A 17461-nucleotide genomic window follows, 5' to 3' on the forward strand; every position below is an offset into this window, starting at 1 on the left:
AACTATCGCGCTTTCTGTCCTCTCCGCTCGCAGGTCGAGCAGAGAAGAACACCCTGCCTGCCTGCCAGCCTGCCTGCCTGCCAGCCTGCCTGCCTGCCAGCCTGCCTGCCTTGCCTGCTCGCCTGCCTGTCTTGCTTGCTCCGCTTGTTTGCCTTACCTTACTTAGTTGATCTGTCTTACAGTCACTTTTCCGTTACGTTTCATTGAGATTTTCGAGGAATTTAGCATAATACATCTCGTTATTCATTATCAACGTGTATAATTTAGCCTCAATAATGGCACAGATGTAGGTGACAGATGAAAACTGAGCGGCAAGTATCCTCGTTAATTTCCCAGGAATTTATTGAATATCAAACGCATTTGTAATGAAATTAATAGGACATACATTGCATGCGGAGGTGTAAATTGTAATCCACAAAATTATTTGAATAGAAAGCGATGAATAAATTTAGCGATAATCTAATACAGTAAAATAGTGAAGAGAAAATCTGTGTCAAATAAAAAGAACAATTCGTTATGGAAAAACTGTTCGTTGCCATTAGTAAATTCACATATTCTCAATTTTATAGCGTTCAATATTTAAATTATCTTATTCACTCTATCTCGGAATTTTATAATTCCCATCTCTTCTATAATCAAGATGCCATTATCTCTTGCATCTCTATATGCCTTGCATCTCTTGAGGTGGTCTGTTAAGTTGATATTATGTATGCATGTCAGGTAGTGTTTACCGCGGAAGTTCTGCTACGACATTATCGTATAATTATTATACGTTCACAATAGATAATTATTGTACATCTATAGATAAAGTTATCAAAATGTTTTCTTATAGATTTTCTACGATCGCGAACAAGAGCCTTTTGAGAATTTTTATTAACATTTTTCTTAAAACCAACATCTGAACGCAATGATAACGCTTGCAATTTCCGCCAAAAGCAACGGAATGAAAATTAATTCGTCTTGATTGCAAAAAAGATTTATGTCCGACCTGATCTAAATAACGGACACACGATCTGGACATAAAGAAAGTGATACACTGCGAAATTAAACCGCCTAACATCCTCCAAGTTAATGGCACATCTTTCCGTCGGGAGTAGCGAGAGATATTTGAAGTAGATCCTATTACTTTTATATACTTCTGTACCACTGTTCTTCCGTGCTGTTTTATGTGTTGCTGCGCGGACCAATTCCTCTCTGTGAAATTCTAAGCGTAACCATTTAAACGCCATAACCCAAACTGAATGCTTCAATGCTTCCGAATGTGAACTGATGAACGTCGACGGTATATATGTTATACTCTTAACATGATTGCTTAAACGCCACATTAAACGCGATTTGATAGCATCGATAACCGATAATTAATAATGTAATTTTATTTATTTTATCCTCGTCGAAATGTCCCCTCAATCACATATAGTTGGTGATGAAGTGCTAAAATCGGAATTGCATGAGATTATCGATGAAACAAGCGGGGCGAGTGTAAAGGATGGTAGAACAGATGAGTTTGGTAACGAAATTTGCTCGGCACTCTTCTACCTCGTGTCTACACTACAGGCGATAGGGGTAGGATATTCATCTCGATGTTCGACAATTTGGAGCGATCGATGTGCACCATTATCACGAGGAACATTGCTTCGGTGCCGCAGCTGAATGTCAGTGGTCTATCCAAGAGGAAGTCGGTTCGCCCGGTCATTGCTCAAGAGATTCCCGACGGAAACGCGCCGTAAATTACGATCACTGTAGAGATCTGTGTAAATAACGGATGAAAGGGAGAGAGAGCTAAAGACATATTGCACGAGTGGTGTTTACATCATCCGGTGGGGTATTGTTATTTAAAAAAAGAAAAATCTTCAATACGCAGCATCTCTCGCGACAATGTTTTTCTCCAATACGTGTCTAAGCGTCAATACGTTACGCTATTGAGAAAATAATCACCCGATTGTGATAAAATGGGGGCAATAAGGATATAAATATCTCTTAGAGGGCGGCGCATATCGGGCGGTGCAGAATTAGCACGTTAAATCGACGATTCGTGCTCCGTTTTTGAATTATTATTCAGACAAATGAGATCATATCTCTCTTCTTACCTTTATTAATTCGCGCCTTTCATCATTTAATGAATTAAGCGCTAACTCGTCGTAATGACGCGTAATGGGTTAGCGTAATGCTGCGCGCCATTAGGAAAGCCTTTTCTAGACTTTTGTAGACGTATTTATTTACTATTCCAATTTACAAGTTCTAATTTATAAAGATTATATCTCGCGACAAAGTAATAACAGGATACTTTTTATACTTTTCTAAATTTAATAATTTCGGAATAAAAAATTGGTTTGGAACTGTGAATTACAAGAAATAAAACGCGCATGTGTGACGTAAAATGTTCTTTTTTGCAGTATTATAGTTTAGTTCGTTACGCGACACGCGCATTTATGTACAATACGTAACTGTAACAACAATTTGTATATCTCAGGAATTACGAATTTAATTAATTAAATAAACGCGAAAATATTACACGAGTTTGTAAACATGCACACGTGATATTAACGGTACAGACTGGCCGTATAATACATTCCATTAACTGCCGCAACAGACAACTGATCCGCGCGTGGTCAAAGGAACGCATAGCACATCGCTATTCGAAATTGAATTACATTATAACCATTAGTGACTGAAACTGCATTTTTGGCAGCGCATCGATTTGCCGCGAATGCGAAAATACGATTTGCGGAATGTGTTTTCCATTTACCAGATTACCTCCGCTCGCCAGATGTGAAATTTGACTACAGTCTCATACAGGTTTCCCTCTTTCAATGTGGAATTTTTGTGTTTTTCTTTCTGCTTGCCTTTTCACTCTCTCTCTCTCTCTCTCTCTCTCTTTCTCTCTTTCTCCCTCTGGTAAATTTATTCACCGTAAGGACTACATTTTTACTTGCTGAGTTTGCGCTTATGATATCACACCGATCTCATGCTTCTTTCCTGCATATAATTTTAGAACAGTACATGTGCATCGCGCGTACAACTGCGAGAAGTCTTCATTCGTTTAAAGATAAAACGTGCCCTATTTCGAAAACAAACCTATAACATTTAGAAGATAGAATATTTACATAATTTTATCTCTTGAAATATATAACGTTGTGTGACAACTTAATGCAGATGTAAACTTAAAAATTTACAACTTATTTAAAAAAAGAGATTTTTTAAATCTTATATATTTAACGCTTTTGCCTCAGTAACAATTTATACAGTAACATGGCCTAAATATTTTATTTAAACTCACGAATCTATATGTGTATGATTCGAACACAATGTAATCATCATGGTTCGCTAAGCTCTTGTACTTACTTTTGATCACGGTGAGTTTCAGCTTATCTTTAGCTAAGATACAGCCGGGATGCACCCTCTATCGCCGCTGAGCTAGTTATACTTATCCAAGCTTACTAACCACTTCGTATTTATCTTTTCGAGAGAAAGAAAATTTATTTTATTTTGTTTGTTTACTTGGCATATTTTCCTCTTTTCTTTTAGCAAGCTACATGGTTTATTGTTTACGACAGACACGTGTAAAAAAAGTTTCAAATAATATTGGCGATCGAAATGCTTCATTATAGTTAAATGTTTTTACATATACATACATTGTATGTATGTTACATACATACATGTTTTTACACTTTTTACAAAAATCCAATTTAATAATGAAAATTACTTTTATTGAATATTAAAAGCACTATTGTTCAATGCTTTTAATATTCAAAATAAATAATTAATCACTACCTTCCACTATTAAATTTCTGCAAGAGACACATATTATATACACATATACGTACGTATATAAATATAGTTCTTGACAGTGCCTGGCGAGACGCCAAAGTTTCCAAAACCACGCTACAATAATAAGTCTTTATAACGCTGCAGCTCTCATGATCGAAATGCAGATTAGAGAAGACAAATAGGAAGATCTAACGAGCAAATTTGTAAACAAATTAATTAATGTTTGCCGGAATCATTTGCTCTGTTTAAAGAAAAACGAAGTGTACGTGAGTTGGTAACGAAAGCTCACGTAAGCGCAGAAATTATCCTAAGGAGGGAATAAAACTTGGTGATCAATAACTTAGGTCCGGTCCGGTGATCAATAACTTACGCGAGCGTTGACGGTGAGATTATCAAGACGCATCGTTATCGCGACGATGGAAGTGCTGACTTTTTATTAGCAGCGTCGATTCACACATTTGTTACGTCTGTATTTTTCCTTGGTAAAAAAAAAAGAAACGAAAATATTTTTAAAAATTAATGTAAAATTATACAGGATAAGAGAATAATTTGTTAATCTTGTAATAATATCGCTGAATAATAGAATGCTAAATGCCAGGTTGTATAATACAGTTTACATAGCATATTGAAAAATGCGAGTCATTTGTTGAAAAAACTGGCCGCCGTCAATATCAATCACCACCTATAGCCAGATACAAATTGCTATGACCTCGCTGACAAGTGAGTTCGCGGAAGAAATACTCCGTGTAATAGTTTCCCGTATATTTTCTACCTTTTCAGAATTTCATGGAACAGCTTTCCGGAAAATGACCGGGGTATTTTGTATTCTTGTCGCGTCGGGACTGGTTACTGCTGCATATCGGGGAAAAAGGTCTGATACGCGGATGCCCAGACAAGATTCCGTGCAAATGCGAATGATACTTTCACGAAAGAATAAACCGTTTGTTCACCCTCGTTTGTTTGGATTTCTACAGTTCCTGCGTACGGCAATGATTAAAAGTAGGTTAGAAGTCGCGCGTTTAAAAAAAAAAGATATTAATTATAATATTCCAGGAATTGGATATGAAATTTTATAAATTCTTATCATCTACTTTTTTTTATATTACAGAATTTCCATATAATGGAAAGGAGAGATATTGATGATAACTATATTCATATATCTTTATTAGAGTACACATCTACATATTTCACACGTTAAAGTCCTAATACAGGCCCTTCATTGTACGCATTCTTGGAGATTTTATAGCTTGATAGAAAGGAATGAAACAAAGCGATTCTCACTCCCCTTTATTTCTTCTTTTCCAGTTTGCTCCACGCGCGTGCATCTGATGGTTTTCCTCAAGGCATGATATACTATTTTCTAGAATTGTTTCCGCACAGACACACACACACACACATTACACTAGTGACATGAATCAACTATACATATATATATATATATATATATATATATACTTGTAGAACATGTATCTTTTATGTTCTTTCTTTAGATATTATAGTCCTGTAGAACTTATATATTGAACACATAAATGAAATCCTGTCATGTATTCTATCGGATTATTTAACTGTAAAAGTTTCAATTTTATTACTGCGTTAGAAACGAAAATTCAAACATTTTTCCACGTGCACGCGCGTTATATTTTCTTTGTAAATTACGTTTACCGTTTTCCAAATGTCAATCTGTTTACCAAAATTTTGAAAGTATTTTCTCGCACCACTTGCAGCCAGAAATATTTCTTCGAACCGGTATTTGAATTGAACGAAATGTATTGATTAAACGGGTACAGATGCAATGGCAAATATCTAGAAATGGGGAGCTTTAGCTCTTCCGATGGTTTTATTTGTCTTTGCCAGGTGCAACCAGAGGAGGCTACTTGTCGCATAGATATACGCGAGGTATATGTATATAAATATACGAATCTCCCTCTCTCTCTCTTGAAATTCTAGTTTTGCGGGATAGAAACGGGGTCACTTTATCGAAATTTCAAGACCGCCATCAATCGATTTTACTTTCGACTTCAACTCTTGCGCGCGCCGCGCACGTGAGATCCCACTTTAATTGGAGTGATCTTAATGGGCACTCCGTACGCCAACCGGAATCGTGCGATTCACGAGCATAAAAACCGTGTAAGTCGACATTAATCTTTCGCCCTCTGGCAAGATCAAAAGAGAAAAGAGGGAAATTGATGGTTGCGCGGGGATGTGCCGCCCCTACGAGCATCCACCGGCGCTCCACGCCCGAAGTGCCGTTTCATTATAAAAATCGACAAGGGACAGGAGTGGAATCTGCCACCGTTCGACCTCCGCCAGGATGTCGGCGATATAAAATCGATAATGCAGGTCATCGTAAGGCATCCGGTAGACGTCAGTTATCTCTGTGTTATGGCCACCATTACTACGAGCTTCGGCTGGCGCACGCATTTCTCGATCTCCTTCTCGGCATAGGCTCCCCCCTGGTCATCGATATTCGACACGTGACGGTATTTTTAATTAAGTCCGGAGTGCTATTTATCATTGCCGAGGTCGGCCGAAGGATCTACGTGGAAGTCATTGATTAACTGCTTTCGGATATGGGAGAGCGGCTGAAAGTGATAATGATAGATTAATTGATTGTCGTGTATATGAAATTATCCAAAAGTTTGGTCTTGGAATTGAAATTATAACTTTTCGGGTCAACGATGCCTGTCGTACTCTCTCGCAAAATTTATACGTGTAACTCTACACATTAAACTCTAATAGAAATTTCCAAACAAAGAGCATGTTGCTCTAATATAAATCTGTAGAAAATAAAGATTTGTTATATATACAACACATATACAGAGAAATCGTTGCACACGTTACATTTACAGGGTTGTGTGTCTTTTATCCGGTAATATGATTAAACATTTCCGCCGCAGAGAGATGCGCGACAACAAGATACCGTTCTGTAAATATCATTTTCATTTCCGTTGTGTCGTTAATTTTTCAAGGCTTATTCTTCGAGAACAGATCGCGAAATGACAGCAATGTTTTATTTCAAAGGGCTATCGCGAGAGGGATAATAAGACCAGTGTGTCCAGGAGTCGTGTTTATTTATATAACGTGCACTTAAGAGGGCGGTAGATAAATTTACGAGGCGCCTGAATGAGTAGTCGGTGGCAAAATATCAGGTGTTACCTTCACTGTCATGAGAGCCTATTTCAACGCGATTTATACCGCAGGCGTGGGCGGTTCGATAATTATTCAAGCTGCTCCCAAGTGTTATTTCCCTCACTGTTGACATGCTAATAATTTATAAGTAAACACTTGAATTAATTTGCAATCCGCGGTTACCGCGCTTATTACTATTTCTTATTGCTAATTTGATTTAAAGCCGCGGGCTTGAGTTTTTAATAAAAGAAGGATTATTAAACGCGGTATTGATACACGTTTTTCCTCCTCTTGCATGACGCTGTATCATTTATCAACGCCTTGTCGTGAAAATACTGTTTAATATATCAAGATAGTATATTTTCATAAACTGAAGAAATATGAGGTTAACAAATTAATTTTGTGTAATAAATTCTTGTGTATCACTGTACACCGCTTGTACAAGTCTTCTAAATCCCTTTATAAAAACAAATGTTACAAGTTAGAAATTGATAAATAAGCTAATCTCATCCTATTTAATTAGCTGACTTATACTTTATTATAATTAGAGTATAGCTTGTGATGTTACATATTTCCGAAATGTACGACCGCCAAAATGTTATTCTTAGAGCTTTAACAACCGCGGCTTCGAATCAATTCTGCGGCACCCGCAGATTCCCCTATCACCCGTGAATCACTCCGAACCATTTAATCTTGATGGTCGATAGCCATGCGTTTCATTTGACGGTCGATGCGATTGGCTCCCTCGGACGCGACGCAATTCATGAAATTGGAAGCCATGCATCTCCATCCACTTATAGATCAGGCGCATTGCTCTTACATTTTTTAAACTAAACGTCATTGATAATTTCAACGTGGACTCAATAAACGCGCCCCCGTGTGTCGATCGAGTATTTTTTTTTTATATATACATATGACTCCTGTCCGTGCGCGCTCCGCTCTTTTATCGATTGCACTTTATCGCGACGTATTCATCGCGGTAGAAATTTTTACTTTTACTTGTTCGGGCACTCGTATATTACGCGTCTGCACGCCAGAATGATACGATTGGCGGCGGATCAATAAGAACGAAGACGAACGATGTTTTCATCGTATTTCTGGAAAATTGAGTACTAAGAGAGGTGGAACCATTTTCGTTTTACACAATGGGAACGAGGTCGCTGCAACTCCCTTAGGAATGCCACGTACGCCGTGGCGATAAAAGCATTCCGCCAAGTGCGACGATAGATACGGAAATGGGTATAACATTTGCCCGTTCCTTTGCGAGCGGGCGATAATGAAATAATAGACAATCGCCATTTCGGGGTAGCCGAGTTCCCGCGCCATTTGTATTTATATAAGATTTTCTATCCAGGCAGTCGTTCATAATTCGTTTTTCTCTCTATCAATCAATATAACCGATCTACACTTTATTATTTCACGCTTCGCGATCCCGGTCCGAAAATATACTTACATTAATGCTCGCAAAAATAATATTGCGGTTACGATTGAAGTTAACTTGCCCGTCTTTTTTTCCTTAATTTTTTTTCTTCCCGCCGGCGAGGCGCACCGTGCAATATTATAGTGACTAAGCGTTTTTAAATTGTCACATTACGCCCCTTCTACCATACGTGTTTTATGGCATTACTCAGCATAGCGCTGAATGAAATGGGGTCACTTTGAATAGTTAACGCCGAAGACACCACTCTCGTGCAATTCCTACGGAAAATTTCCGCCTCAAGGATTTGCCAGGCTCCTGGAACTTTATAACATGGAGTTCGTTCAATTCTTAAAGTACTTTCACGAGAAAGACTTTTTTCAATCTTCTCTATTGCACACACTTAAATTTTCACCATTTCCAACCTGGAGATTTTCTTATCAATATTTACCGAAAGAAACGTAACTTGATACAAGTTATTATTAGCAATAAAGCTGCAATCACGATTTGAAATTCGCGCAAAAGGCTATATATATACATCTTTATTTCTAAAAGAAGGAAAAAAATATATATTAGATCGTTCAGTATTTAACTTTGCTGACGTAATGCATTGGTACTTTTACCACCGCATAATTATTGTAATTTAACTACTTTTCTGAGATAGCAAAGCTACCGTCTCATCTTGTTGTCTTAATTAGTTCAGCAATATGCGCTGCAATTTATTTCCTTCGATAAACATTTTGTAAAGAATTTTTCCGCGGTGTTATTAATAATGCAAATTAATGACATCAAAGTGGAATTATGCGTGATCTGTTTGATTTAAAGCAGATTTAATTGACGAGACGTAATTATATTCATTGGCCGTATTAAATAGATTGTTCAAAGATAGAATGTTGGTATAATATTCAACAACAATGTTATTGAAAGCAGTATAACAAAAGTGGAGCCATAATTCTATCATCGAAATTATTCGACGTGCAGTGTTTGCATGTTGGAATAAATTTCAATTCGTTATTATGTCATTAATTGTTATTTAAACTCGAACGCTGTCGTCAATCCATTCTAAAGTCAGTTGCTCGTAATTATTATACGTACATTGTGGTTAAATTAAATGGCAAATTGAATTGGTTTATTTGCATTCATCTTCAAATGCCGTCCAGGAAAATGTCATCGCGAGGCACATAAATTTCGCATCGATCTTTCCCGGCGCTAGAAAAAGAAGGCGACCTGAAGAAATCGCTCGTTACTTAGGAGAGGCGGGAGGAACGGCGTAAGAACACCTTATGCTGCAGTTTGAAACTTCCTAAACGACATTCCCCCGACATTCATGGCACCGGGAAGGTTGCATTTCATTACATCATCAACTCGCTCGCGTAAAAAGCGTCTGCATTTATTTTCCCGTCGAGTGGCCGGCCGAAAAGTACAGATCGTGGAAATAAATAACCGTCCTTACGGGCGGCGGGGGTGAAAGAAAATTACGGTAGGTACGCGAGCGACGCGACGGCGTGAGAGAGCTCGAGAGCTCACAGAAGTCGTTCCCGTTCGCTAATCTCACGAAGGGTCTTATAAGTATTCATTCGCGAAGTTATAGTGCCGCCGCTTGGCTCCGCTCCGCCGTGGCAAAGCGGATTGGGGAGTACCCGAAGAGGGTGGTGTGTGGTGCAGCTCGCTCGAGGGCGGCTCGTGCAAGAGGAGAGCGCGACTATAGGTGGTACCTAGGTGGCGCAGTCGTGACAAGCGGGGAAAATCGATACCCCATCGTGTGCCGGCGAAACGAAACGGGCCGTCTTCCAGTACGCGACTCGTGTGCACGAGGTAAACACGGTGATCACACGGATCGGCAATCGGAATGGAGTGACGCGTGAGAGCAGTGAGGTTGTCCAGCCGATTGTCACCAGTCCAATTGCCAGGGGCAGCGCAGCATGGTACGTCCGTGCGGAAGGCGTCGATGACTCGATGACGCCGCCGCGGCGACGTCGCGACGGGTGCTGATGATCGCGCTTACCGATCGCAAACTCAGAGCGAGCGGTGATGAAACCCGCGAGGATTTTCATACCGATCACATTCACCGATTGTGACTCTGTCAGCACCTGTGCGACGTCGAAGGCGAACGGCGCGCGTATATACGTTCACCCCCTCGGTAAATTACAACTATGTCATTTCTCTTCTTGTATGTGCAGTACGGTTTTGTGAATTACGCCCTCGAGCTCCTGGTCGTGAAGACCTTCGGCAACGAAACGTGGGAGACGATAAAGTAGGTAAAATAGACAGCTCGTCTCCGTTGTTTTGTCTTTCGCACGCTTTTTCTCCCTCGCATGGGTTTTTTATACACCTGCGCGTGCAACCCTCGCGTAATCCCTGTACGGCGTTCCGCTCGGTTACCGTCGGACGGGCAATCAAGTGTTGACATAGGTCAGTCGTAGAGAGAATAGTTTATACATTGACTGAATTATCATTTTATTATAATCTATATATATGGCTACGTACACGATATCATATTATGTCACATTACATTCATCAAAGTTGGTATGCCACGTGCGAGTCTTTTCTCGCCGTCTATATTAATATTGAAAATCATGGAGATGTCATTTTCCCTTGCGTGCATCTCTTCCCACTCATATATATTTATGTATTATCTGATTTACACTGAAATATTTATACTGAAACTCATATTTTAAAACATTTGTTTTCATTTTTTATTTTTTATTCTGACATGTCTTGTCTTATTTTCAAAAATTTAATGGAAATAGGCCAAATTAACGAACAATTAACGAAAATGACAGCGTTTATTGCTGTTAATCTTACAGTACAAAAAACAGAATTTAAGAATGACAGACGCGGTACATGTTTAACTTAGTCTTCTTCAGCTGCATTAAATAAAAAAATTAATAATGTGAAACGTGAGTCACATAATTAATAAAATTACTTAATAATGTATAGAGAAACGGAAGTCACGTAGTCAGTATATAACTTCCGTTTCTCCATATTATTTTGTTAAGTTATTGTTTTACATTGAATATTTTATTAAATTATTGTTTTGTGTTGAAAATGTGACTCACGTTTCTCATTATTAATTTTTTTTTTCTAATGCGGCTGAAGAAGACTGACCATAAATTAAGTCAAAACACGTAATGTTTCGACTTAACTTATTGTCAGTCTTCTTCAGCCGCGTCTGTATGTATGATCCTTTTATCTCCTTATGTGGAGAATAGAACGTCTACAAGCCTCTTCCATCTTATTCTATTATAGGCAGATTGCTTTTATTTCTGCTCAGCTTTTTCCTATTGTTTCTACTTCTTTGTTGACCGTTCTTCTCCATTAAAATCGAAGAATATGAGGGGTAAAGGATCAAACTCGAGATCGCCGATTATGACTCAACGTGCTTGCACATCGAGCCATTCGTTTCGTTTTACAGGCCACCCCGCGGCCTGTATTTGTTTCTCAAATCAATTGCTTTTTGGACTTGCGGGTGATTGGTCCACATAATTCTATCCAGCCGTTAGAGTTGTACTGACTGTCGGTTGGCCAGTGAGGGTCGATTTTTATTTTATTTATTTTTATTTATTTACTTGAGTTCTAGATAGTTTTGAACTCGGGTCTCCTACACAGAGAGCACACTACCATATATGCCACGGCCACCACCATGTGCCGCGTCTATCCATCTTAAATTTAGTTTTTAGTACTATGTATTAGTTTTTTGTATTATAAGATTAATAAACGTTATCACCTTCGTTAATTGCTCGTTAGTTTCATTGACGAACTTGTGTTTATATTGTTTTATTGTTTAGTTTATTTTATTTTACGTAAAAAACATTTTTACTTGTAGACTCAACTTTATTTTACATAGAAACAAATAATTGCAAGTTTTCAAAACTTTCTGAAAAACGTAAATCAATTTGAAAACACAAATTAAATTTTTAATTAATTTTTTAATTAATTATCGCACTCTTTTAATAATATTTTTGTTGTATCATATTCTAATCTTTCACACAATAAAAATATCCCAAAGTATATATTTGCTTATAAATGCAGATTACATTTTATGAACAAAATAGGCATCGTTTAAAATTACCTATGAGAGAGCCAATTTGCTCGCCCTAAATGAAGTTTGTAATATTACCGGCAAAATTGGGTTGTCAGAATATTGTCAGATAATATCGGAGGTCTCATCTGGTTTTATAACAACATCATTACAGTTAGGAAACATATAGTATTGATGTGCTTTAAAATATGAATTTTAACAACATTACCTAAAATAAAAGTTGAATTATAATAAAGATATAGACTTTGATTATAAAATAAACGGCTTTAATAGAAAGAAAACTTGGACTTTAATTAAGATATAATACTGGCAGTTATTAATTGCAAGAGAATATAAAGATTATTATCTGTTTTTATGACTAATATATATTAATCCTTATTACTAATATTATTTTAATCGTTATTTTTATTACATAGTTCCTTCATCGTTAGTTATCGTTAAAATCCTCTTATAAGTATCTTCTTCTGAAGAACTTTTCTGGAAGATATTGTAAGTTGTTCCGTGATATGAATATTGGTAAAGCTGTTGCAGAAGCTCTCAAAAGACGCCGAGGTAAGCTTGGAGTGACACCTGATATCCATATCAAAGAACTGAACCACTTTGAACAACTTGACACGTAAATTGAGTGACAGCAAGATCGCGTAAAGTGCTTAACAAATTATCGGACTTTTAAAATTTCCGTTGAGTGATTAAACGTTGACAAATATATTTAGGATTTGAAACGGTCACAAAATAATTATTAATAACTTTTAAAATAATATATAATTTTTGCAAAATAAATTTAAAAATATTTATAAATGACGATTGAATTTAAATTACATATCACTTCGCAATTATTATACATTTTTCTTCTTATTATCGGGGATTCTTACAATTCTTTGTATTGGTGATTTAGAAAAGATGCAGCGATTAGTATGGAAGGACAGTTTCTGGTGCGGCAGATCTACGAAGATGAGATTACGTATAATCTGATATCCGCTGCCGTCAATAAGCTTAGTACGTACACGCGACAGAATACGCGATAAGTTTACTGGGTTTACTTGTAACAGAAAATTTTGTGCTCCAGATATTCCCGCCAATGAAATACTCGAATTATTTGGTCGAATGTTCTTCGAGTTCTGTCAAGATTCTGGCTATGACAAGATTCTTCAAGTTCTCGGAGCAACACCTAGAGATTTTTTGCAGGTAAATCTTGAGAGTATAATCATTGTCCACATCAATTACACACAGCTTTCTCTTATACGAACGGTTTATTCTGCTTGACGATACTGGTTTGGATGGTACGGATACGAAAAGTAGAATCTGTATCTATTTAGTTTGATCTCGCTTTTGAATTCTCGTTTACGCTTCAGAATCACATCAAGAGAGTGGGAGAGAGAGGGGGGAGAGACAACTTTACCAGTCATTAAATCGTACATTTCCCGCATCTGGTTCGTTTATCTCGTTACTGTAATTTATCACTAAACCATTTGCTAAACCAGTTACAGATAGAGCAGGATATACGTAGGTAAAGATATATGTGAATAAATTAGAAAGCCTCATCGTAAAATTGTCTCCATATATAATTTCGTATTTTCCAGAAATACCAGAAATAAGTATAATAATTAGACTAATTATTATTATTAATGAATTAGCATATATTATATTAGTAACATTATAAAAACGTAAATGTGATAATTATTCTTTGATCGTTCTTTGAAGGCTAAGGAAAAAAATTTTAATTTGCATTGCTTTACAGCGATATTCTGAATTTTAAAAGCATATTCAATCTCTCAATTATTCACGCCGTGTAGAAGAGAACAGCGCAATTAAATTCAGCGTATGTGGTTTTTCCCGCTTTCTGTAGAATTTTATGCGCATTATTTCATTTTACACTTTGCAGTATAATACTGAGAATTACCTTGTCGCATAAAAGTGCTTCAAACATTAATATCAACTGTTGTATAACATACTACAATTCTATATTATCTTCCTTTAATTTTTTGTTCACTTCAATATATGTTAACTGCACAACGTAATATTTATTACGTTGTATTTAATATAAAAACGAAAATCTATTCAAACATACTTGTACGGATTATATTATTGTAGTATTATTGTATTGAGAATATTTTTGTCAAAGATATATATATATATATACACTTTAAATTTATATTTGATATTGAAAACAATACATGTGCGCACGTTATCGGATACATATGTACACGTCGGCGTATCACATTGCAGAATTTGGACGCGCTTCACGATCATTTAGGTACGTTATATCCAGGCATGAGGGCACCATCGTTTAGATGTACCGAGAGACCCGAGGACGGCGCGCTTATTTTGCATTATTATTCGGATCGACCTGGTTTGGAACACATCGTTATTGGAATTGTTAAGGTATTCTATTTTACTGCTGGTTTTTAAAACTGATTCGTTATGCAAGACTCGAGAAATCAAAATCCGCGGAGTGAAATTTAATTATCTTGGAATATTTTCTGAAAATATATTCAACGCTATAAAAACTCGGTTTCTCGGCGAGTTTCACGAGTGAGTGAGAGAGAGAGAGAGAGAGAGAGAGAGAGAGAGAGAGAGAGAGAGAGAGAGAGAGAGAGAGAGAGAGAGACTGTAGCGATGATTTTATTTAACTGAAATATTTTAACCGAGAACGATTAAGTCAACGGGTAGAGAAAGAATGGTGGAAGAAATTTCAATTTATTTCTGAAACAGACTGTCGCGAAAAAACTGCACGGCACAGACGTTGACATGCAGATAGTGAAAACCAAAAGCGAATGCGATCACGTGCAATTCCTCATAACTGACACATCAGGGCCAGGAGTCGTATCAAACCCTATGATCGCTGAATTGGAAACATTGTCTGTCGGTGAGTGGTGTATCACTGTTTCAATAAAATCGTATCGGTATAAAAGAATTCGTGATGGCAATAAAATCGCAAACGTCAAATATAAAAAGAAATACTGCAGTAAAAATGTATTTCACGATGAAAAAGAAGGACAATGGATTAAGAATAATACCTAACGAATTGTCGTAGAGCCAAAGGTCAGCCCGACGACGTTCTGTCGAGTTTTTCCGTTCCATCTGATGTTTAATCGGGACCTCACGATAGTTCAAACCGGATGTACAATAACGCGCGTTATACCGCGCGTCACCAGCGGTCATTGCAAACTAAGCGACATTCTCTTAACCGTAAGTTGACCTCGGAATTGACGAGCAAAGCACAATACGTTCATTACAGTCTATACATTTTTTATCTCTTGTTTGCCTCGTCACAAATTTGTTTTTGAACCTTGATGTTTTTTTGTAACTCACTTGTTTTTTTAACTTCGAATGCTTTTGCATCGTGTAGACTAATTAGTCGCAGGTCAATCAGAAGGCGTGCTATTTTTCTCGTTGTTTCTCTTCGCGTCGCTAATTGTTGCTCGAAAATTATACGAATTATGATAACAAGAGAATTTTTATTCAATAATATCGCTTCAACATTTCACTGTATTGTCCGCGCTGATATTGATCAATTTTCAATAAACCTTCCTAATTGTTGCCTGTCAAAGGAATTGCATTAATGCACAATGCATTGCGTCTGCCGTTACATACATGCGCCCGTAAGCACGTGAATGTATATCAAGTGCAGCTTATTGCGACGGACACGGAGGCGTGTTGTCCGAGCCGACCATTTAACATAATTTGCGTTATTGTTCGTGCGTAATGTAATGCTGTCAATTAGCCTTACCATTATAATCCCGCATTTTAAGAATCATAGGTGCATTCAGCGTGCCTATGATATTACTGCAATGAGAATGTTCCGCTTGCATAATTTTGTTTAAAGCAACCGCAACATCCGATGCATTTTGGTGCACGTTTATCATTTTAATAAACTATTACATGCAATATTAATTAACTGTCAATTTGGATCATAGGTCAGACCGCATTTGGAATTAACATTTGAGAATATATTGTCGCATATCAATACGGTATACGTGCTAAGAACGAAAAAGGGAGTTATGCGTGTCGACGCCGCCGAGGAGTACTCGTATTTACGTTTAAAGGTCGGTAGTCTATAAAGAGATGAATCGAGAATGAGATAGAAATTAGTGGAGAATTCTTTACGGTTTAATAACTGTTTCAGGGTCAAATGCTGTACATACGCGAAACCGATATGGTTATCTTTCTGTGTTACCCGAGTGTTATGAACCTGGACGACTTAACTAGGTAAGACCCGCGTAATCTTTCCATAAATCTATTAATCGCTCTTGCGCAATAAATCGGCATCTAACGGGATAGAAAAGTATATATATATATATGGCTTATTAGCATAAACTTCTCGGGCAACTGCGCGTAGTAAGACTTGTTAAACTCGTTCTCCCTTCCCCTCGCGGAAGGGGAAGTCGCGTCTCTTTTACTTCTCTCGGTCAACTTCGGAATCTTTTGTTCGGCTGTATTAAACAGTAATTGGTTAAAGTTTCTTGTTGACACTGCTGAAAGTTTTATACGTGACGTATACTACTTGATACTACGGCGAGGGATGGATTTTCACGTGACAAACATCACCCTCCTCCTACCCCCTCTCGCTGTCATATCAGTCCGATATCGTCTCGATGTTTATTCTTTCGGCTCCAGGCGGGGTCTGTACTTGAGTGACGTCCCTCTGCACGACGCCACCCGAGATCTGGTCCTGATGTCGGAGCAATTTGAGGCGGATTACAAACTGACGCGCAACTTGGAATTGCTCACCGATAAGCTGCAGCAGACGTATCGCGAGCTCGACGGCGAGAAGCAGAAGACCGACAGGTAGGGATCTCTCTCCCTCTGCCCACGGCGTTTCCTGATTATACCCCGGGCGGAACTTAGCCGCCGGTCCTGTTCGTCCGTTTACCAGTAATGAGATTACGCGAGATCTGTGGCTCTTCGGAGTCCGCTTCGGGAGTCCTTCCCCGATTGAAATTAACGGAAATAGATTTATGACGACGATACCGCGAAGTGAGGAGGAGGGATCGACATCCGCTTGCGCACGGCGGGAGAGCAGAAATCTTTCCTGCAGAGATTTCCCACAACCCGCGAGACTCGCTCGTCGAAACTATCCAAATTTAATTTCTCCTGTCCCCTCC

General features: G+C 37.9%; 1 protein-coding gene across 1 annotated transcript in view; it reads left to right on the top strand.

Moving 5' to 3' along the window:
- Positions 1 to 10087: 10087 nt before the first annotated feature.
- LOC105453639 (guanylate cyclase soluble subunit beta-1) overlaps positions 10088 to 17461 on the top strand; it is a 13049-nt gene continuing 5675 nt past the window's right edge. The window contains exons 1-10 of the mRNA XM_011695770.1: positions 10088 to 10239; positions 10495 to 10568; positions 13252 to 13352; positions 13423 to 13541; positions 14583 to 14738; positions 15069 to 15222; positions 15391 to 15545; positions 16274 to 16402; positions 16483 to 16565; positions 16974 to 17144. Coding sequence (XP_011694072.1) covers positions 10237 to 10239; positions 10495 to 10568; positions 13252 to 13352; positions 13423 to 13541; positions 14583 to 14738; positions 15069 to 15222; positions 15391 to 15545; positions 16274 to 16402; positions 16483 to 16565; positions 16974 to 17144 — 1145 coding nt within the window. The 5' untranslated portion in view covers positions 10088 to 10236. The remainder of the gene's footprint in view (positions 10240 to 10494; positions 10569 to 13251; positions 13353 to 13422; positions 13542 to 14582; positions 14739 to 15068; positions 15223 to 15390; positions 15546 to 16273; positions 16403 to 16482; positions 16566 to 16973; positions 17145 to 17461) is intronic.

Source organism: Wasmannia auropunctata, unplaced genomic scaffold (genome assembly GCF_000956235.1).
Source record: "Wasmannia auropunctata unplaced genomic scaffold, wasmannia.A_1.0 LD335996.1, whole genome shotgun sequence".
In the NCBI taxonomy this organism is placed as follows: Eukaryota; Metazoa; Arthropoda; class Insecta; order Hymenoptera; family Formicidae; genus Wasmannia; species Wasmannia auropunctata.